At 37.2% G+C, this 23,714-nt stretch overlaps 1 protein-coding gene and 1 long non-coding RNA gene across 3 annotated transcripts; one reads left to right on the forward strand and one right to left on the reverse strand.

Annotated features, from left to right (window-relative positions):
• Window positions 1-424: 424 nt before the first annotated feature.
• Window positions 425-13,103, forward strand: LOC119084257 (zinc finger protein 260-like). Of its 2 annotated transcripts, XM_037194162.1 has the most exons (11): window positions 425-747; window positions 801-1,061; window positions 1,123-1,503; window positions 1,569-1,734; window positions 1,797-1,970; window positions 2,036-2,117; window positions 2,183-2,211; window positions 10,183-10,266; window positions 10,327-10,458; window positions 10,527-11,001; window positions 12,825-13,103. In XM_037194162.1, the coding sequence occupies exons 1-11, from the start codon at window positions 583-585 to the stop codon at window positions 13,021-13,023; spliced, it is 2,148 nt and encodes a 715-aa protein (XP_037050057.1). In that variant the 5' UTR covers window positions 425-582; the 3' UTR covers window positions 13,024-13,103. The 2 variants fall into 2 exon arrangements, with proteins under 2 accessions (XP_037050057.1, XP_037050058.1); XM_037194163.1 differs by lacking the exons at window positions 1,797-1,970; window positions 2,036-2,117; window positions 2,183-2,211.
• Window positions 13,104-18,279: 5,176 nt separating this feature from the next.
• LOC119084292 lies at window positions 18,280-20,534 on the reverse strand. Its single transcript, XR_005089032.1, has 3 exons — window positions 20,378-20,534; window positions 19,011-19,083; window positions 18,280-18,949 (listed from the first exon to the last, which is right to left on the reverse strand). It is a non-coding gene; the product is annotated as an uncharacterized LOC119084292 (long non-coding RNA).
• Window positions 20,535-23,714: the final 3,180 nt, after the last annotated feature.

Consider the following 23,714-nt stretch of genomic DNA (forward strand, 5'->3'; position numbering starts at 1 on the left):
CAATATTGTTCGGAAAATTCGGTATGTGCGGTTATGTTTTTTGTTTATCCCCACAGCAAGTGAGTGCGTTTATTCCCTCGCGAAGTAGCCTATAGGTTTGTTCCAAGTAACTGTAAACACGAACTTTGACTGGCCGAACGAACACGATTTCATCCACAGAGCTCGGTTTTCATACAAATATTGATGAGGTTATGTCTCTATGGATGAAATTTGACAGTAATTTGACAATTCGTATGGCCTTGGAACAGACCTATACGGACAAAAACGATTTGTAGAAATAACGGTGATAGGCTTGGCATCTACCAGTCGGTATATTTTTTCCTTTTTTTTTAATCGTGCGCCCCTTTTGCGTTGCATTATTTGCTATAATCCCATCAAACGAACACATTAAACCATAAAAAATGCATTATCGAACTGGATGCAAATGTTGAACTGTCAAACAAAAGTTTGACATGTTTTCGTTTGTCCCCAGAAAAGAAACATCGAAAGAATGAAAATTATTCTCGAATTTTGAGTGAATCGACCAAACATAAACTGAATCTGAAATGAGCAAACGAACAAACTGAATTTGGTATCTCAAGCATGGCCGTTGATAATTCAGAAACAACATTTATTCTACATGAAACATGCCGATTGTGTTTGCTGAACATCGACCAGCTCCACGGGATGCAATCGATTCCAATATTTACAGACCGTGATGACACTCCGGAAGCGATCCTAAATGAGTTCAATTTCTTGAAATTAAAGGTGTGACAACACGTACACCGCTCACGCCAATGTTGCTTAAATTCTCATTTTAGCTGGCCCAAAATGATGGACTTCCACAGCAAATATGTGATGAATGTTTGAAAAATCTGTTGAATATTCGTGCATTCCGTACGAATTGCGAACGATCTCAGGATGTTCTTGAAAAATTCTTCAAACCCGCAAGTGAATCGACCACATCCGCGACCGTACCAATTAAACTGATTGCCGATCTGAGCGAATCAAATTTCTCAGACTTTGAATTCCTGAACATCGACAACGTCGAAGATAATGTCGAATACGAGATGAAAATCGAGGTCCGCTACAAATGAACTCGTCGTCAAGGTCATCAACTAAATTGATGGAAATTGCTTTCAGGTGGTAGCTGTCGATGAATCAATAGTAACTGGTGAAATCGAATGCACCGACGAATCGAAGGAAAATTGTTCAGGTGACAGCGAACTGGTTGGCGAAGATACAGAAAACGTTGATGAAACTAGCAGTTGTATGTCTAGTGACAGTACGCACGATGATTCCGACAATATCGAGTGCAGCATCTGCGGAAAAATCTACAAACGAAAAGCTCACTTGTTAAGGCATCTGATGTCGCACAAGAACAAGACTGACAGTGGTGATAAAGTAAGTGATAGCGGAAAGGGTAGGCACTGCGTATTTGTGTGCAACAAATGTGGGAAGAGATTTTCGAAATCAAAGAATCTGCAAAATCATGTCAACGACGGAGGTTGTGTGAAAGAGGAGGTAAGACGACCAACAGAAACGCTCAATTGGAAGCCATATGATTTCATCACCAACCACATTTCCAGAATCCTCAGTGTCGATTCTGCAAAGAGACATTTTCGAGCATCGGCGATCTGGAGATACATCTGGAGAAAGTCCATCCACCGCATCGACCCCACATGTGTCCGATATGCAAAAAAACTTTTCAAAGTGTCTCGAACCGCAACACTCATCTGCAATCGCATAACAAAGGTAAGGCAATTTCGATTCGATTTGTCGATCGGTTCGTTTGTAAAGGTGTGAGGTGCTTCCAGATGACACGTACAAATGTAGCGACTGTGGGCAGGGATTCAAAAGCAAAGTTTATTTGAACAAGCACAAAAAGTCCGTGCATACACGGAACGAACACGATTGTCCACACTGTTCGATGAAATTCTTCAACACAACAAAGTTCGAGTATCATCTGAAGTCGCATGACGAAAATAAAAGTGAGTTGGTACTGGGGCAGCCCATGCTTCCAATGGAGATTTTCAAATTTTCTGCTTATTTTTAGAGTACAAATGCAAGTACTGTGACAAGTCGTTCCTGCAGCATCATCATTTGGCCAATCATGAACGAATCCACACAAATGTTCGGTATGACGATACTCATCACATCAGTTGTTCTTTGATGTTAATGGAACATTTTGTTTAACTTTCAGGCCGTTTCTATGTAACATTTGTGGAAAAGGTAAGGACTAGAGGAAGTAGGTTTTATAGCGAGATTTTGAAAGAGTGTCAGCAGTAGGTGGATCATGGGATGTAAGATAATTTAGTAGGAAAGAAGATCTCCTAAGATTCTTTGCAGTTTTGCTGGCGTTTAAAATTTCATTCCAGATTTTTTACGGAGAATCAATACTTCCGCTAAATGGTTTACGCTGCGTGCTTACTGAAATCGAGTTAGAACACCCAGTGAATTTTAACTTTTCTTTGATTTCTCATATTTCACATAGATTTTAAACATGTCCTGCAAAGAAAACCTTCGGAAAGTGAAAGTATGAAAGTAGTGATCACTGTCACTGCCATATTAAAAAGAATTTCCCTATGTCTCGACATATGCGAAAACCATGAAAAAAAATCAAATTTCGTCACTTCCGTTGATCAAGCCTTTAGATTTGGTATAAAGAAATAGAGCGTCAAAAGCCCGGATCAGGTGAAGTTCAACTGATCTGAAAGTACCTGGACCCCAACCCAAAGAGCATGAATAATTTGAAACTGGAATGTGTCAATTCGCACCCAATTTCATATGAAGAGGCGCTAGTTCGACCACTCGTTCACCTAAAATTCAATTTGTAAGGCCCAGTTACGGTGTCAATTGATCTGATACGCGAATACAGTATTCATGTTAAATCTAAACTTGACAGGCTCACGAAAAAAAAATTATAAAAACTTTAGGTTTTCCTAAAATTATATGACTTGAACTTCAACTTCTAGAGCCACCTTTTTCTCGACGTATTTTTGAATTTATTGAAAAAACATAGCTAACGCCGACCCGTACGAAACACCTATTCGTATCAAAAGCCTTTAATTTTTTTTTTTTTTTCAAAAACACCTTTATTGGTATGAATAGTACAATCTTAACTATTTGTTAATTTATTACTAGGGTTGAGTTGTACTATCTTCCTTTTACTTGCGTAATTAGAAGAAAGTAAGACTTGTGTGGGTTTTACGACCCAATGGTCGAGTCCCTATGCGGTGTGCTGTTTTCATCCTTCATGTCAGTTCGTGGGGTTTAACACGTTTCAGCCTCCTTATTTCATTTGTTATATCTAGTAATAAGATGGCTTCTACGTTGGTGTGGTGAAGCAGTCTTTTTTCGTGTTTGATGGCGTTTTCCCGAATTACATCGGCAACCCATTGTATTTTTAAATCTTTGTGAATTTCTTTGTTTGTCACGTAACGATATGCGTTGGTGATCATGCGAAGAAAGTTGTTTTGACTTGTTTGGATGATATCTGTGTTTGATTTTTTAGCACAGCCCCAAAGAGTAGAGCCGTACATCCAGATAGGTGCGAAAATTGATTTGTAAATCAATCTTTTACAATACAGGTTAAGTTTAGAGTTGTATCCGACTAACCAGTACATTTGTCTCGTTTTGTGTTTGATTTGCTCAGCTTTTTGCTTCACATGATGTTTCCAGTTTAGTTTGTTGTCCAGGTTTAATCCTAGATATTTAGCTGACTCTGCCTGCGGAATGGGAATCCCATTGAGGTAAATGCGGAGATTGCTGTTTATGTGACGCAATGCGAAAGTGACGTGATTAGATTTTGACTCATTGAGTTTTATTTTCCAATCGATGGTCCACTGATTTATTTTATCCAAAGCATTTTGTAAATGTTTAACTGCCTCCGACTGCGATGTATCTGTTGCCATGATCGCTGTGTCGTCTGCGAAGGTTCCAATGAAAGAGTTTGTGGTTACAGGTATGTCAGCAGTATATATAGTGTATAAGAAAGGTGCCAATACACTTCCTTGTGGTACTCCTGCTAGTATTGGATAGAAGTTTGAATAGGTTTCTTCGTCCTTTACTCTGAACGTTCTCTCCGATAGGTATGATTCAAGCAGTTGACAGTAGTTGCCTGGAAAGAGTGTACTCATTTTATATGTGAGTCCTTCGTGCCACACTTTATCAAATGCCTGTGATACATCCAGGAATGCTGCCGGGCAGTACTCCTTTTTTTCGAATGCACTCTCAATTTTAGTAGTGAGTCTATGAATTTGTTCAATTGTTGAATGGTTGTTTCTAAAACCGAATTGAAAATCGGGGATTTTCACCAAAGGTTTTAGTCGTTTTATCAGCAACTTCTCGAATATTTTTGAGATTGTGGGTAGCAGTGAGATCGGCCTGTACGAGGTTACTTTTTCTGGCGGTTTATCTGGTTTTCTTAGCATAATTACTTGCGCAATTTTGAAGCTTTTTGGTACATATTTGAATTTAAGGCATGCATTGAACAGATATGTAATCATGTACACCGCATGTGCTGGCAGTTCTTTCAATACTCCTGGTGCTAATTCATCTATACCTGGAGCCTTTTTCTTGTTTAGTTTATCTATTTCTGTTGCAATTTCATATGGAGTGAATTTTTTGAACTTTTTGTCAGGTCGGTAGGTTGGTGTTGTGTCTACATTTGATTGTATGTCATTGTGAGGTTGAAAGACTTCTGCAAGATGTTTTGCAAAGAATTCCGTTTTTTCAGTATCCTTTCGTAACCAAATACCTCTGGAGTCTTTTATGGGAGGGATTTGGACGCATGGGCGTTTGAATCGTCTCGTCGCTTTCCATAGAGAGTAGTCTCTATCTTTACTCGAACTTAAATTGCTTAGGTAGTTTTCAAAACTTTCTTGTCTATACTGCTTTGTAACTTTATTAACTCTGTTACTAATATTGTTGAAGATTCTTTTGTCACTTTGGTTTCTGCTCCTATGCCAAAGTCTTCTCGCTTTTCTCCTTTCCTTGATAAGCTCTCTTATTTCGGCTGGATAATTGATTTCGTGAATAAGTTTTTCTTTTGGTTCCGGAGTTGCTGTTCTTGCCGCAATTTGCAGAAGATTGATAAAATTTTCCGTTTGTAGATCAAGCTCCTGTTTTGATTTCAGGCTAGCGTTGAGGTTGATTGACTCTTCAACTAAATTTCTGAAGAGTTCCCAGTCGGTGCATTTGTTAGTTAGATTTTCTTTTTTCTTTTTTAGTATGACTGTAGCATTGAGATTAAGAATCACTGGTGTATGATCTGATGTCAGGTCCACCATGTTTACTACTTCCATGTTGTTGTGTGATATTCCTCTTGAAATGAAGAAATCCAATAGATCTGGTACCTTTTTCTGGTCTGTAGGCCAGTACGTTGGCTTACGGCCGGAGTGGTAACTACAGTTTTCTTTTTTGATTGCGTTTAGAAGACCGTTGCCTTTAACCGGAGTTATCAGCCTCGCTCCCCATGCTGTGTGTTTCGTGTTGAAGTCACCTCCAATGATGAACCTTTGGCCCAATATTCCGAAGATTTCCATCCATTCTGAATATATTGGAGTAGATTTTGGTGGGCAATATGCGGCAGCTATATTTACATCTTGATTGTTGAACTGAATTGTAATTACAGTCGCTTGTATAAACTCTTTCTGTATGCTGTTTTGTGTATGATATTTTATATTTTTTTTAATGATTATCGCTGAGCCTCCCCTGGCTCTTTCGTTCGGATGATTTGTCCAGTGGACTTCAAAACCTTTAATTGTTATGTGACTTTTTTCGGTGAAATGTGTTTCAGATATAAAAGCAATATCTATGTTGTTTATTCGTAGGAAAATTTCCAACTCTTGAGCCCTAGCGTTGAGCCCATTTGCGTTCCAGTTCATGATGCGCAGGAACTTGCTTATCATTTTTTGTTTTTGTTGACTTTAGTTTTTTGGGCAGTCGGTTTGTTTTCCAACTTTGCCAATCGGTTTGACAAAAGTCCAATACTTAGGTCAATATTGGTTTTTAGTTGTGTGAGCAATGACAGTATATCTGCGTTTGACGGCTCGTTCGTTTCAGAGTTTTCAATTTTGTTTGATATTTTATTTTCTTTATTTTCCAAATTTTTTGTGACTTGCGCGAAAGTTAGTCCTTTTTTGACTTCCTTGTATTTTGTTGTAACTTCTAAGTTTTTTTCACTGAGCCGGTTTACTACCGACTTGGTTTGGTTTTGATTTTTGATTTTTTTCTGATATGTTGGGCAACCTTTATAATTTGCTGTGTGTCCTTCATTTTGGCAAAGGGCACATTTCGGAGTTACGTTTGGTCTCTTCGTACAGGCGCTTGTAGCATGTTTTCCGGCACATTTGACGCAAACTGGATTTCTCGTACAAAAATTTTTTGTATGTCCTAGTTGCTGGCAGTTTATGCACTGAGGGATGGATTTTATTTGTTTGGGAGGTTCTACTGTTATCTTACAGTGTAGAATGTTTTTAACAGCAAAAATCTCTTTATTGTTTTCTTTTTGTTTCAATTCAATTAGGAATAGAGGAAATTTTTTTTCCTCTGTAGTTCCGTCTTTGCCTTTGGTTTTTTTAACTATGTTTGTGATTTTAGTAGGCTCGTGGCCTAACTCAATTAAATCATCTGTTATTTCTTTTACATCACACGATGGATGTAATCCTCTAATGACTGCACGAAAGCTTTTTTCACTTTTTAACTGGTATGTATAATATTCAATACCTTTGAATTCACTTTCTTCGGAACTTTGATTCTCAATGAATTTTTTGACTTTCCTGTAGTCTTCTTCGTTTTGCAGAGTGACTTTTACGTCATTGCTGGCGACTGATTTGAACTGTGCTGTTGTAGCCATTTCCAAAATTTTTTTGCTGAATTTGTTAAAATCGGTTACATTGCTTACATTAAAAGGTGGCGGCAATGGCGGATTTTTCTGGTTTGATTCCGTTAATTTCGGTGATTTTTCTTTGGTGGATGAATTTTTTTGGTTGTTGTTTTTGCGTCTTCTTTTAACTGATTGAGTTTTAAATGGATCAATTTCTTTTTCCAAATCACTTTCATCTGTGGTATAGACGATTTGTTTTCCGTCATCTCCAGATTTTAAATGATCCGTTATAGCTTTTTGTAGTGAATTTTCTAGCTCAGCTATCTTTTTCTTTAGCTCGTCATTTTCAGCACAAAGTTTTTGAGCTAAATTATTGTTTTGTATTAGCAGATCATATTCTGATTGCTTAATTTTAACACTGGGTTCATTTTTTGGCGATGAGCCAAACATTTTAATTTAATTATTTATGATTCACAATGTTATTGACACTAAACTATGTTGCATATGAACACTATTTATTGCGCAGTTAATATGAATCATTTCTTTATTCTATACAGATAATTGATTGTTTTTATTTTAAATGTTTCTTTTTTCACTAAATTGTCACTTTTACTCGTATTACAATTGAATCACAAGTATGCAACGTAGTACAAGGAAATGTCAATGACTTGGTTAGTCATAATTAAATAGGTTGTCACTCTTACTCATATTACACGTGAATCACAATGAAATATATGTAATTAATGAAGTGTTGATGACTTGATTAGTCATTCATTAGTAAGAAATCATTACTGAATTTAATTTTTTTTAAATTTCTGTTTGAACTGTTTATATTTTTATTAAGAGCAAAATAAAAATACGTCTGTTCACTCGAACGGTCGAATGAAGAATGAAAGCCTTTAATGTGAAACTCTTCATTTCTCATACTTTAAGAGTTCTGCTGTTTCCTATTTTTGCACCATCCATCAAAAGTCAGAATTAAAAAAAAACGCTCGCTCCGCTCGCAATTCCTTTCCCTTTTGAAGAAGGTGAAAACCATTTTTTAATAGTTTTTTAAGCCGGTGAGGGTTTGTTATCACAAATTAATTCATATTAAAATTTTCTCCATGCCCCATACGACCAAAATCAAACTCGGCGCGCCTGCAGGGTCGTGTGGGGTGTCATTAGAAACCACATAAGACCCTATTTGGCAAATTAAATTACCTTTCAAATGACACCATACACGTTTTGTGTACCTCGAGAAATTTCAGTACGAACAGTGTAAGTCTTCGGTTGAAAACTTCAACTGCACATACTTCAGTGTGGATGAATTTTAAAACCAATAAGTCCCTATTCGGCTCAATAGTACATGTGATTACCTTTCTAATGACACCCCACACGACCTTGTACAGCTCGTGTAACTGGAGAAATTTTTGTAAGAAACGTGCAAGTTTTCGATTTTTGATCACCTTTCACCAGCCACACAAACTTCGAAGAATTTTTAGACCCGTACGAAGTACTGGGGTCTTATAGGTTTACGCATACGTTTGAAACACGTCGAATTGGACTCCCTGAGTAAGGGGAAACCTATTGTGGTTGTCTAGAGATGCCAAATCAGCGAAAAAAAAAATGTCCGTCTGTCCGTCCGTCTGTCTGTCCGTCTGTCCGTCTGTCTGTCTGCACGATAACTTAAGTAAAACACATCCGATTTTGAAAATTCTTTTTTTTCCCGTTTGGTAATGTCAAAAGACAGGCTAAGTTCGAAGATGAGTGATTTTGGATCGACCCCTCCCGAGCTGTGGCCCAATAAGTGCTTTACGGTTTTTCGAAGATATCTCCGGACATTTAAACGTTAAACTTGTAAGTGATACGTCAAATAAAAGGTATTTACAATACCGATCGACAAAAAAAAAGTTTATGGAAATCGGATGACCGACTCGTGAGTTAGACCCCTTGGTGTGGAACAGGCACAGGGCGGCAAGCAGTTTTTGCTTGTAGGTCGGCCAAATTTGAAAATATTTCGTTCGTTTTAGCTTTATTAGATAGGTATTGACCGTACCAATCAGGGAAAAAAAAGTTTATGAAATTATGTTCTCCGGAGCGTGAGCTAGGTCTCTTGGAGTGAGCTCTTATCTGGCTACTCGGAAGTACAGTGAACGTGGTGTATTTTGAGAATATCTCGAGTAAATTTTGACCGAATTTCATGAATTTTTTTTTGTTTGAAAGGTATTAACGAATGTAAAGCGTCGGTACTATTTCCGGTCTCCTAACAAAATGGCTGCCGGCGGCCATATTGGATTTTAGTAAAAGTGATATAAAGTGGGAAAAATGATACTTAGAGAGTTTCTGTTAACATGGAAATAATGTGTTAAGTGTGTGGGGTTTCAGGGATTCCATATACGGACATCTATATATACCTATATACAGCTATATTGAGCTATATACAGGCATATAGAGCTATATAATAGCATATTCCTCTGTGAAATGTTTATTTACAGTGAAATATAGGTAAATATAGCGGTATATAGCTGTTTAAATAGGAATTTATGAAATTTGTCTTCGTACGGGGCTGTCTATATTGCCTCCGGCAATTTAGTTGTATATGGTAACAAGGCAAAGAGTGGATAATGTAAGTGATTTTAAAGGGAGAATAGTTTTTCAGCAGAGAAGAAAATGAAGTAAGAGAAATGAAGAGTTTCACATTAAAGGCTTTTGATACGAATAGGTGTTTCGTACGGGTCGGCGTTAGCTATGTTTTTGAAGGTGGTTTTGGCTTCTAGGGTCAAATACCTTTATAGCCACATATAGAAAGGTCCACTGGAAAATGCGTCCGATTTCGGTAGGCTGTTTTTCAAAAGAGTCCCTCAGATACATTTTCTTCAATCCTTGTCCAGAAGTAGGCTCAAGTAGATGTTGTGTCAAGGACATTCACATGCTTTTGATTTCCCACGGGTCTAAAACTCGGGATAAAAGAAAAAATGAAAAGTCACGTTTTCGTGTGACTTCGCACGGAAACTGGACTTTTCACCTTTTTATCCCTTTTCAAGTAAATAACGGTTACTTAAGTATGAAACTCCAATTTGTTGAGGGGATCGAAATCTGACGCATTTTTCAGCGAGATAGGTATTGGTCCATGTATGGCTGCTGTATCATGGTTTCGATAACAGTGAATACCAATACAAAACAACAGAATTCTCTTCAAAATTTGCCTCTTACAGCATGCAGTGGTAACGACCGATCAATAGTGGTGTAAGCAAACTTAGTTATAGTTCCAGATCTAATTGTGAACAGAATTTTGTTGTTGACTAAGCGTACGACGGGTGAAACACCAGAGCCCATTAAAAGACGTTAGAGTTAATTTTTGTATTCACATCGCACCCTTCCTTCACTTTCAGACTTCAAACAAGAATGCAACTTTAAGCTCCATCTCAGAATTCATTCGGGATTGCGACCGTATGTGTGTTCAGTCTGTGGCAAAGGTAAAGCCTAACAGAATTACACTTTATCGACGATATCAAGCACAAATTTTTGCCCCTTAGATTTCATTCAGCGCGGATCATTTGTTATGCATATGAAACAGCATTCAGGGGTTCGACCCTATCAGTGCGAGCATTGCGGCAAGGATTTCATTCAAAAGTCATCGCTCACGGTTCATCTGCGCACCCACACCGGTTGGTATATTTTCGATGACTTGGGTGCGGACAGAATTTTTCTCATTTTTGTTTTGTTCGAATTTCAGGCGAACGTCCCTTCAAATGCGATTCGTGTGATCGAGCTTTCGTGCAGGCTCAACAGCTCAAATACCATCGCCATTCGGCACATGGCGGTCCGTCGTTAAGTAAAAAGGAACCACCACCGAAGCCGTCCAGTGACGGTCGAATCTATCCGTACTGTTGTTCACTGTGCAACAAAGGATTCAAATTGCCGTCGTCGTTGTCGTCCCATATGAAAATCCACAATGAGGAACGCAAGCACGTTTGTTCGCAGTGCGGAAATTCGTTTAAACGTGCCGAACATTTGCGAATTCATATCAACGGCGTCCATTTGAAGAAGAAACCTTATACGTGCGAATACTGCCCGAAAACGTTTGCCCAATCCGGCGATCGGAACATCCATCGACTGCGGCATACGCATGAGAAAAATCACCAGTGCACATACTGCATGAAAATGTTCAGGCTACCGAAAGCGTTACGAGCTCACTGCCGGATACACACGTGAGTATACAGTGAGTAAATCTCTAAAATGTTTGATTTCAGTATATTAAGCTAATCCTTCTGTCACATCTTTTGACAGCTTTTTACGTTTTAGTACGTTTTCTCTCCCAGTAGCAAAAACCCAATCCCAGCAAAAAAAGAAACTATATCGAATGCCGCAAATGCATTTGAAAACAAACATTCGGTGAAATACTTTTTTATCACACCAAATGTTTATCATTTTATACAAATATGTTCATCTTTATAATAACATCGGTGAAAAAAAAACCTAATTTTGTCATGCAAAAATATAGATAAACATAGCTAACGCCGACCCGTACGAAACACCTATTCGTATCAAAAGCCTTTAATGTGAAACTCTTCATTTCTCTTACTTCATTTTCTTCTCTGCTGAAAAACTATTCTCCCTTTAAAATCACTTACACTATCCACTCTTTGCCTTGTTATCATATACAACTAAATTGCCGGAGGCAATATAGACAGCCCCGTACGAAGACAAATTTCATAAATTCCTATTTAAACAGCTATATACCGCCATATTTAACTATATTTCACTATAAATAAACATTTCACAGAGGAATATGCTATTATATAGCTCTATATGCCTGTATATAGCTCAATATAGCTGTATATAGGTATATATAGATGTCCGTATATGGAATCCCTGAAACCCCTCACACTTAACACATTATTTCCATGTTAACAGAAACTCTCTAAGTATCATTTTTCCCAAGATATTTCTATTTTACTAAAATCCAATATGGCCGCCGGCAGCCATTTTGTTAGGAGACCGGAAATAGTACCGACGCTTTACATTCGTTAATACCTTTCAAACAAAAAAAAATTCATGATATTCGGTCAAAATTTACTCGAGATATTGTCAAAATACACCACGTTCACTGTACTTCCGAGTAGCCAGATAAGAGCTCACTCCAAGAGACCTAGCTCACGCTCCGGAGAACATAATTTCATAAAAAATTTTTTCCCTGATTGGTACGGTCAATACCTATCTAATAAAGCTAAAACAGACGAAATATGTTCAAATGTGGCCGACCTACAAGCAAAAACTGCTTGCCGCCCTGTGCCTGTTCCACACCAAGGGGTCTAACTCACGAGTCGGTCATCCGATTTCCATAAACTTTTTTTTTGTCGATCGGTATTGTAAATACCTTTTATTTGACGTATCACTTACAAGTTTAACGTTTAAATGTCCGGAGATATCTTCGAAAAACCGTAAAGCACTTATTGGGCCACAGCTCGGGAGGGGTCGATCCAAAATCACTCATCTTCGAACTTAGCCTGTCTTTTGACATTACCAAACGGGAAAAAAAAGAATTTTCAAAATCGGATGCGTTTTACTCAAGTTATCGTGCAGACAGACGGACAGACGGACAGACGGACATTTTTTTTTTCGCGGATTTGGCATCTCTAGACAACCACAATAGGTTTCCCCTTACTCAGGGAGTCCAATTCGACGTGTTACAAACGTATGCGTAAACCCATAAGACCCCAGTACTTCGTACGGGTCTAATGAACATATTTGTATAAAATGATAAACATTTGGTGTGATAAAAAAGTATTTCACCGAATGTTCGTTTTCAAATGCATTTGCGGCATTCGATATAGTTTCTTTTTTTGCTGGGATTGGGTTTTTGCTACCGGGAGAGAAAACGTACTAAAACGTAAAAAGCTGTCAAAAGATGTGACAGAAGGATTAGCTAAATATACTGAAATCAAACATTTTAGAGATTTACTCACTGTACCAAATTACGATTACCATTTCCTAATTCTGATTGTTTCGACTAACTTTACGTCCCGATCAGCGGAGAGAGGCCATACACATGCGAATTTTGCCAAATGGACTTTATGACCTACACAGCCTTAGCCACACACACGATGAAACACGAAAATGTTCTATCAGCCGAAGCACCGAGCGTAAAAGATGAATTAAAAGCTGCGACTATACCATTGGGTATTATAACAGCATCGGATTCGAATTTGGTTCTGACATTGACCAACTGAAACAGCGGCCATAGCTTAGAAAGTGCATGTTCAAGTGCAGGACCAATTTTATTTGAAATAAAATTTTTACCGAACAGTTATTCTGTTGGCTTTGCAATCGCGCATCACATTCGCCAGGTAAGAACATTGTTTCCTCCTCGTTATAATTTGTATTTTGCCACGGAATAGCCATCTTTATTGAGCAGACATTTGCTTTGGCTCCGTCAATTTTAGTGATGAAATGTTTTGGAACTGATTTTCCTGAAACGACACTGTACGTGCACACTGATACCAACAACCATCACCATCCGTTGTTAAGTGCTGAAGTACTTTTTTATTGAGTGTGGGAATCATTAAAAATAAGAAAGTCCTTCAGAGACTTGTGATCTTGTTTGCATCGAAAACCATACTTAAGTAACACACTACTTTCGGTGTTGGCGTCAGAATAGTAATTTGTTCACCGAGGTAAAAGTTACAAAAAAAAACGAAATTTCCAACTTATTTCCCGAAGGCAAAACACAATGTTTTTCAAAGTAATCGCTTCAGCTGAGGTGAGAAAATAATTATCTTCTCGCCTGCGTTTTGAAAGATCTATTTGCGGTGTAATAACCCTACATTTCTCTTCTCAAAAGGTCTTGTTTTGACAATAAAGACAAAGTGTCAAGAAAATGTCAATGGCAAAATGGCTTTTGAGTGGATAAAATAAGGTTAATCACACATTGCACATGAAAAACGTTGTGTTCACCTCTGGAATATATTAGGAAATTCCAACAAGATGGATATTTTGCGACCAGAGCGGAGCGAGTGTCCCATATTTCCTAAACTGAAAAACGTTGAAATCTCCTTGGGGGAAAAAAATAGGAAATCTATGTATCGGCTGCAAACTGTGCGCTCTTGTTGGAACAGGCGTCCCACTTGTCCGAAATGTCCGAAATTTCACACATTTGTCCGAAATTGTCCGAAATGTCCGAAATTTTCTTTAAGATTTGATCAGAATTAAATATTGAAACTATAAAAGCCCCTAAATAAAAAAATTGCCTGCGGCGCTCTTCATAGTACTTTTAATTGCAATTTCATTCCATCAATACTTTGTCCCTAATTAAGTAGTTATTAAGCTTTTATCCGATCAAATATTTCAATAAGAAGCTTTAACTCCCCTGCATCACATATTGGCTGACTCCAATATCTTTTTAAAGCATTTATTCAGTATGGGCACAACTGAACAGTTTCAATTACATCAATAGATGCGAGTATGCTTTCGAATTTTTAATGCAAGAGTAGGAAAGTATGTATAAATTCCAGATAGATTTACTTCAAATCAATTACAAAGCCTCATCGGCGCATCGAACATCTGGAATCAAAATTTAAATGTTGACGTAGAGAGCAGAAATTATAAGTAACATCTCCATACAAAGTATATGAAGGGTCAACTTATAATTTTAACTTGTAACGAAAAGTAAAAATCGCAATCTCCCTATTATTGCTTCCATGAAATACATGCGACTGATGTTTGAGAGGTCAGTGTGTCAAGTTTAATGTTCGTATAAAATTTGAGGAATGGAAACTCTACCTAACGGAACCAATGCGGTAAAAACTGTTTCGCCTGAAAGTATTAAGGAAGAAACCCATCCCGTTTTAAACCTGGTTAGATTTATTCGTAAATATTTCAGAATCTCTATTCAGGTTTCTGATCAGTACAGCTGCAGGTCACATCAAAGTAAACTTCGAAAAAATTCTCTAGTTTAGAGAACTTCAACTCACGTATTTCCTGATCAACTCATATAAAACCTCAGGGGTTTTTAGTGGGATGGACTTACAGACTTTTTCTTTTAAGATTTATTAAAAATTGTAAAAAAATTGTCCGAAATATTTGCAGGAAATGTCCGAAATTTTTATAAAATTGTCCGAAATGTCCGAATTTCGGACAAGGCAAAATTTAGTGGGACGCCTGTGTTGGAATACATAAGGTTTGTCCCGTTCATCTAGGGCCATGTATAGTTTCTGTGTGCCGAGGGGAACATTTAGAACATTCCAACAAGAGTGAAGTTTGCCGCCAGTTGAAATCTCGGTTGAAAAATTTATCGAGTGAAACATCCATTTTCATTTTCATAGCAACAGTTTCCATGGTAATGGTTTCTGCAGGACCAGTTTTCTTCAAAAACGATTTTTGCGAGAGGTGCTACTTCTCTTTTTGCGAGAGGTGCTACTTCTCGACAATTATGATCCTTTGATAATAATTACGATGGTCACTTTATGAGTTATAAAACCTTGTTAGTTATACATAGAGAGAGAAAGGTTCAGATGGTCGAGCTATAAATCATTTATATGCGAAGATGCGAAGAGTGCTTGAGGAGGTAGGACAACTCTAGAGGTACTGACATTCTCGTTATTCAACGTAGTTACGGATATCGCACTCAACCTTACGATAAAATGAAAAATGGAAATTCGCAGAAAAATAAAATGTATGTCGCGATGTCGCCACTAATGTCATTAAAATGGTTTGTTAACCTCGGTCTCACAACGGATCAATAAAATTGACACGAACGAAACTGTTCAGTTCACCGTTGAACCTTTCATCCCTGGTTGTGCAAACGGACCAATCATATTTCTTTTTCCCTTTATTAGATTCCTTCTGTGTCCTTCGTTTATACAGAGAAAAATAAAATGTTAAACGAAAAATATACATCCGCATAGGTCTACAAAATCATAACACTACATTCGATTGACGTCATGCGGTGAAATGGGTATATGTAAATATAGCGAATGTAAATACCATGATAGTTATGATGATGATGAATATTAGGGAATCGGAATTGATTTTTATGGACATCGTTTCTGGCGAGATTTATCGCAAATTAATTATTGAGTTTCATAGTCATATCAGTTCACTATACGTATATATACAGGATATTCCAGCTTGAAAATGCAAATATAAATGAGGAATCCACCGTTGCGATAAAATTATGTTCTATGTCGGCATTCAGCACTTCTGTGAATTTTAATTCTAAAAAATTGCAAAAAAAATTGCAAAAAAATTCCGATTTTTTTCCTGGAACTTTCAGGAATTATTCGGAATTTATCTGAAATTTTCGGAATAAAAATTCCCAAAAATAAGCCCTGTCTGTATGTTGGCTATTTATAGCTAGAAAGAATTTTTCTTGCTCTCTTTCGTAGATTTTCAATTATTTTCTATTGTCAATAAGCCAATTCTATGTGTGATAACTATACGAAGTCATATGGTTTCATCTCTACCTGGCTATTGTTATATACCGTTGTACTATAAGCAACAACACATAATAAGTATCAACAAAAACTGTGGGGAGGATATTTTGTGGCACGCCTTTTGTTGAACAGAACGAATCAATTCCTAATTTCGGACGGAGTGAAATTCTTCAATTTTGTTGTTAGAATCTCTAACTTAGAAGAATCATGCTGTAGTTCATGGAACGGCAGTTCAATTGTAGATCAGTTATTTGTGAAATCGCCGTAATCTAGGAAATCGTAGCGATGCCACGAACGCAGTGCCGGACTGGCCCTATGGGCGATCGGGCGATTCCCGAAAGGCCTTTTGATTTTTGAGTGGATAAATGACAACGAAGGGCTTTTTGAAAAAGTTCTCCATACAACGCACAGTGTTCCAAAACGTTACTGCCACATTCATAAATCTATTTTTGACATCAGTACGTCACTTTGCGACCCCTTTATGTCCGGAATTACCCTACAGTAACAGTAGACTTTCGAAAAACCAAGAAAAAATTTTGTTGGTTTTTTGGGTTTTGGAGCCCATTTTCCCCGTGAGGGGTTTGTAAATTTTCCATGTTAAATATAAAAATCCTAAGGACGTTGCAACTTGCATTGAGACACCTCAAGCATACTCCTTATGGTATTTTCTATGTTCCCGAACCTACCTGCTCACCAATCGCTGTAAAACAGATCTCTTATTCCACATTTTCATCAATAACCAAAAAAATTCAAAAAAGCCTCATGAAATAAAATCGTTGTCTCTAACATTTCTGCAGTAGTAAGTGAAGGCGAGAGGCAGGGGAACATAGAAAATACCATAAGGAGTATGCTTGAGGTGTCTCAATGCAAGTTGCAACGTCCTTAGGATTTTTATATTTAACATGGAAAATTTACAAACCCCTCACGGGGAAAATGGGCTCCAAAACCCAAAAAACCAACAAAATTTTTTCTTGGTTTTTCGAAAGTCTACTGTTACTGTAGGGTAATTCCGGACATAAAGGGGTCGCAAAGTGACGTACTGATGTCAAAAATAGATTTATGAATGTGGCAGTAACGTTTTGGAACACTAACGCCCGAAGGGCTTTTTTGAGCCAGTCCGGCACTGCACGAACGTTCGTTGGTTATAGTGAAATTAGTCTTAGAATTGGCTTTTTCGTAGTTATTGTCATGATCGAGAATGCTTAAAATGATTTTACAAGCTTCTGCACGATCATTTCATCAATAAACCAATTTTTTCGGTGCCCTCAGCATGTAAAATATTGTACGTAACTCGGCTTCGCCGATTAACAAACTCGACTTTTCAACTTTTCCTTGTCCCGGTTAAATATCCCTTACTGAATAATGTCTGGAACATGTTTGATTGATCTACTTAAATTTAGGTCGACATGAAAACTGTTGTCGAATTTTTTAAAGAAACCGATCGACAGTAAGGTTCAGGTTCGACTAGAACCTGAAATGGTTTGACCCGAATCTAACCATTCGGTTATACGCGAACCTAAAATTTTTCAGATTGGATTCGGTTAGCCCGAAATGTTTGCAGCAAAAATTTCATGTTCAGGTCAGACTCGAAATTAAAGTTCAGACTCAGGTCAGATTCGGGTCAGACTAAAATTCTGGTCAAAACAAGGTTCGGGTTAAAATATGGTCAATGTAAGGTTTCGGTTTTCGGTCACACCCAACCCGTTCCGAGCATAAAAACTGATTGTTCCACAAAGCAATCACTATGATAAACCAAGCTCCTGATGTTCACTGGATGTTTGACCAGATGCTTTCGATTCGTTCGATTCCCCTCTGGATCTCCTTCTCAGTGATCAGTTCTATGAAAAATGGCGACTCAGTTCATCATCGTCCTAGGTCTTGGAATAAGAAATTTGATGAACTTTGAATTTAAGCGGGCCTTTGTTAGTTGATTAGTTACCATAAAATCGAAGGATTGTTAGAAATTCGATTCCAGTCGCAAGTTTGTATCACAATCTAGAAGGAGGGAGAAACACTCAAATTTTCCTTCCATCAACTCAAAACACTCGGGCAATATTTTCTAATTTTAATTTTTTTGTTGTTTTTAATTTGTAACATTAAATTGTACTTTCAATAAATAATTACGTCGTAACCGAACAAAAGAGATTATTTCCACGAATTTTTTAATTTTTTTCACGAATCCAATGCCACATTTGTTGGTACTAACGGATAAAAGCTGATCACTACTTAATGTCTTACAACATACCGTGTGATTGGATTCGTTGAGGTAATACTGCTAAACTAAAACGTTGAAAACATGGATTTTAGTCGACTCAGTAAGTGGTTTTCTATTGGAAACCATTCATAGAATGCACAAATCACTTTTTCTTAGGCGCATCGTTTTGATGATGGTAAGCCTCCAGACGTAAAATATTCTGTTCGATCTCTTCAAGCCGTTTGATCTTCTTCTGATGGTACTCTTCGAGAGTAACATGTTGATCCTCTTGCATCTTTCGAAAATCCTTATCCAGTTCGTTGTGCCACGGATATAGTACGAAAAATTGAAAACACAGGGCGGATGATGAAACTAGGAAATTGACGTAGGGAATTATTTTACGTATCAACGATCCCATATTGACTAGAATCGTTTTTTGGTTGAACAAATTGTGGTGAAGTTAACTGTTGGATTGTATTCAGTTGTAACCCGTTGAGTCTATCAATTTCATTAGATGATCCAATGTGAATTCTGTTAACAAAGAAATTCAAATTAATTGACTTCATCCAGCACCAACGTGATAGATTTTTACACAGAAAAGATGTGCCTCAGATTCGTCGTCGATCCAAGAAAATTTTCTGAAGAAAAATCCGAATCCAAGGATCCTGCAAATGAATTATCGAAATGTTAAACGAAAAACGTTACCACTGCACATCGAATATACCTGCAGGAAACGAAAAATCGATTTCAATTGTTCCCTACTCAACATCAAATATAAATCAGGAAAACGTTTCTCGCTTTTGTGTGAAAATTGTTTGTTTGAATGAACTTGAACGATTGAGAATGTACCGTGTCTTGTTCAAACAGATGCGATAAAAATAGCATCCCATACGCCACTGGGTTCATTCGTGACGTTAGTTTTTTGGCTGTAACATCTTTGCACTAAATTTGAAAGAGAAAAACTAGCGAATCAAGGACAGGGTCAGGACCGGCTGAGTCCAGGGAAGATGGGAAAATTTTTCTGATATTAACAACTCACATTCCAGGAGTAGGACAGGATGCATTTTTGACTAATCCTCAGAAATGTTCATTAATCAGCAACTTGAATCATCGAAAATTGCAGAGTTATAACTCCGCGGATACTCTCGAAAGTTATAGGTTTTGTGTCACTACTGGGAATTTTCAAGTCAAAACATTGTAATTTACTTGCGACATCACTGAAGTCTCGGATATTTCGTTAGTCAAATTAGAAGTGGAGTTTTTCGAATAATACCCACGTAGAGTAAAACCTATGTTCACCTGATTTTTTACAAACCGAGCGTACAATCACTTCAACGTAACTGGAACGAGTACGAAAATAGTTTCGATTTTCCATCGGTTCAAGGGCATTGCATTATCGTTCATAGTTACATAATGCCGTGTTACACCACCGTTGTAGTACCGATTAATTGCGCCTGTGCCGTGACAAAAATTAAGAGACACTTTGGCGCTAATTTTCTTGAGACGAGAGGGCGATGAAAATTCTGATGAGGCCCTGAACAGTGTGACGACAAGGAAGTTCATTGAAAGATTTTATTGTGCGGCAGAGTCACGAGTAATTAGTACACTTGAACAATGCGGATTTTTCATTTTATTAACACAAGTCACATTCCACTGTTTGTAGATTTAAGGAAATCATTTTGATCGTCTTCACCATTATCAATCGAATAAATGTTGAATGACTTTTGATAGTGAAATTGTATTCACCAATCAATCAATCAATCAGATGAGGAAATTGGCATTCATCTTCGACAATAATTTTTTTGTATGGAAAATTCCCAAATTTCACACGGGCAGGTGCTATTAAAACTATTCGGACAAAATCGATGAAGTGAAGGTCTTCCAATTAATGGTCCTGCTAAAACCGAACACTATTCCCGAAATATTCGTTCACAATCCAGAGCCCAATATGTAATTTACCTTCTCTAATATGTAACGTCCGCAAGATTCTTGCACGACTTATAATTCCGTCAACATCAAAACAAACACTAAAATTAAACTTCACAAAATCAGCGAATGTATTGTTTGTGCAGTGGCAGCATTGATCATTGATAAAACACATGTTCGGAAAAGAGAAAATGAGTATATAATGCAAACATCGCGCATATCACCACTCTCACTCATGAATTTGCTGAAATTGAGCTACATCAGGGTTCGCATTCATAAATGGGGTCAAGTTACGCAATCGATACAACGCTGGAGTGTTGAGGTGGCCTTGAACTCTCCCGAAGAGATACAGCACCTAAATAAAAATCATTTATGTGTGCCAAGGAGTGTCTTCAACATCTTATTTATCTGGAAAACCAGATGTGTAAGAAGAACAAAAAATAGATTGTGGGGTGGCCTTAGGCTGTATGCAAGTGTTAACAATTTACTGTATGTATACGTATATCTGCATCATCGTCAAGTCTTTGATGAGAAAACTCCACGCTTTTGCGGTAGAAAAAAATGGTTTTTTATGCCACCGAGGACCGAGTGATAAATGCTTTTTTAGGCAATAGATGTTTCGAGGCCGCAGGCCAAGTTTGACAATACACATAGTGTGCTTAAAAAACATTTTCAGTGTCTTTTTGAACAACGGTGATAAATGCTTTTTTTGACTCACGATAAGCTACACATCTAGCCCCTGAAAAAGAATTTCTCACCTGGTATAATATACCATCCTTCAATGTTTTTGTGAGCTTTTCGGAACGAGCCGAAGACGAGAGAAGTAATCACGCAAGCTAAAACAATAACTTACAAGCAATTACTTAAGTTGTTTTACATGCATTGTAAGTGCATTTTCACTGTCGCAATCACTGACTTAAAAGCAATGGACCAATACCCTCTCTAGCAACCTAACCAATGAACGTCAACACAAGGTATGGTCGAATGTCAAACTTTGTATGGAGCGGAGGACATCGCCTAACTACATTTATTAAGGTGGTAGCCTTTGCATTTTACATGTAAAATTAGAAATTAGTCAACAGTGAATGATACTGCAAAGGTGGTATTTTGACAGCGAAGTTTTTTTTTTGCCAGAGAGGGTTTTGAATGGACCCTTTGCAAATTTTTAACCTACATTTCGGCGGAATAATATTCATTTTTGATGATTTCTCTGAACCAAAATCTTTTTTGCAAAATTAAAGCCATTAAGCCACACAAGAGATACTTTGGAGATACCTTTGAAGATTGTGTAAATTTAGGTAATTTCGTTTTTCTCGTTTGTAAGTTTTGAGGAGAGGTTTTAGCAATTTTCTGAAGATTTTCTGATGAAAGTATTTTCTAGTTTTTCAAATATTTTCAAATGAGGATTTACTTGTAGTTTTTTCGGCCATCTACTGCTACACTGGCGTGCTAAGTTAAACAGGCAAGAGCAGTAGATTTAAAGAGGGGCTTAAATGCATCAGCAGTCCTTTGATTTTGGTGTAACGAATACGTAAACGATAGTAATGGGATTTTAGTACCTCACGGAAAACTCATATATGCACCCCAGACGAAGAAATCGGGAACAGCTTCACGATTATAGAACATTAGTTGTGTGCTGCATATTGATCTGAGGATCATACAATGCCCGCCTAATGAATATTGTTGTTGTGTGCTGGATATTATTTTTCAGCGTGCAGGTCTTAGCTGTATGCCTGTTTTATAATATAAAATGACGCCATTTTTTTCAATTCAATAAACAACCTAATTTATCGTTTAATAGAAGAAATTGATTTAATTAACTTTATCAATTTTATTTGCGTTAGCAAAAAAAAACAAAAAAACTTTTTCAAATTTTTTTTTTTATTTTCAATTTTATTATTATTATTTGTTATTAGCCGTAGATTTATATTTAAATTCATCATATTAAATTGCTAACAGAATTTTTTTTTTGCTTACGTTTTTTCCGGTCACCCACCCAAGTACGAACCGCGACCACCGATGCTTAACCTCAGTTTCTGACTGCCAACGACTTTACCACTGCTGCTATACTGCTTGCATATAGTGGCAGTCTTATTTCGAACCGCTGTTACTTTGCTTTATGCAGCACACAGGCATATTTATACCTGCATGCTGAATATTATTGACTAAATGAATAAAGTCGTCCGTATTTAGAATGGGTTATGCAACAACATTCAATTGAATTTATTTTCTATGAAATGTAGTACTTCTCCCCACTAAGCAATGTCATCGGATATTATTATTTTAATTCTGAGCCTGGTTCTGAATTAGAGGTTTTTTCAATCGTTCTACAAAGAAACTGTTCACATTAATAGTGAGCATCTATTACGCGAATTAATAAATTAAGATTGGCTCACCTAGTTTGTGTATATTACGTAGGTGGAAGCACGGGGTTTCAGGGGGTTTCGAACATTTAGTTTTTTCATGTTGCAGATATTGCAGTGTCAAATTCTGTCCAAGATGTGACATATTTGCAAGGTATTGGCCTTTTTCAAAAAGTATAATCAGCGTAACCTTCGTAAAAAGAATCTTGAATCTGACAAGAGCACGTGTGCCAACGTGTAAAAAACAAATGTTCAAAACCCCCTGCTGAACCGTGGCGATCCTCTTGTCAAACGGACAGTACATAAACAAATTCCATCATTTATTGCTGAATACCACCAACTATTTCTGTTAACATTTCAAAAACCTTTAACACCGAAAATGGATTTAAAAGTTCGTTCGTCAAAATTTCTATTGAAATACATAAATGTAACATTATCATTGCATATTAATTCGGTAAAAATAGAAATAACTTTAAATGAAGGAATAAAATTAGATTTGATAATCATCTTTATGCGTATGTTCTTGAGATCTTCCTTTTATTTCATTAAAACAATAAATTTATTGTTGCATAGTCCATTCTAAATACAGACGACTTTATTCATTTAGTCAATATTCAGCATGCAGGTATAGTTCGATAGTACCATTTAGTCAATATTCGGCATGCAGGTAAAGTTAAGTAATACATCCCACAACTAATTTGAAGATATAATTCAGCACACAGCAAATATATACCTGGGAACCTCACAATATTCCTACGAGCTGAATAATATTGTTGCCGGAACTATATTTTGAAAATATTCATATTACATGTTTATTGTAATACAACACACGGGAACATTATTCAGTCTGCAGCAAATATATGCAGCACACAACAAATGTCGAATTTGCCGAATTTTCCGTGCTCCTGTCCCTCTGCTCCTGTCTATTTTACTTTACTCTGCCGTGCTGCTAGGAATCTAGGAATGTACAGTGAGACCGGCGTTTTGTAATGGGTGAATTTTGTGCA

This window comes from Bradysia coprophila, unplaced genomic scaffold, assembly GCF_014529535.1.
Source record: "Bradysia coprophila strain Holo2 unplaced genomic scaffold, BU_Bcop_v1 contig_732, whole genome shotgun sequence".
In the NCBI taxonomy this organism is placed as follows: Eukaryota; Metazoa; Arthropoda; class Insecta; order Diptera; family Sciaridae; genus Bradysia; species Bradysia coprophila.

Coding starts and splice junctions, on each gene's coding strand:
- LOC119084257 (XM_037194162.1), top strand. CDS start 583: ATGGCCGTTGATAATTCAGAAACAACATTTATTCTACATGAAACATGC. Junction 1,504..1,568: donor GAGGTTGTGTGAAAGAGGAG/GTAAGACGACCA, acceptor CCACATTTCCAG/AATCCTCAGTGTCGATTCTG. Junction 11,002..12,824: donor GCTCACTGCCGGATACACAC/GTGAGTATACAG, acceptor CGTCCCGATCAG/CGGAGAGAGGCCATACACAT.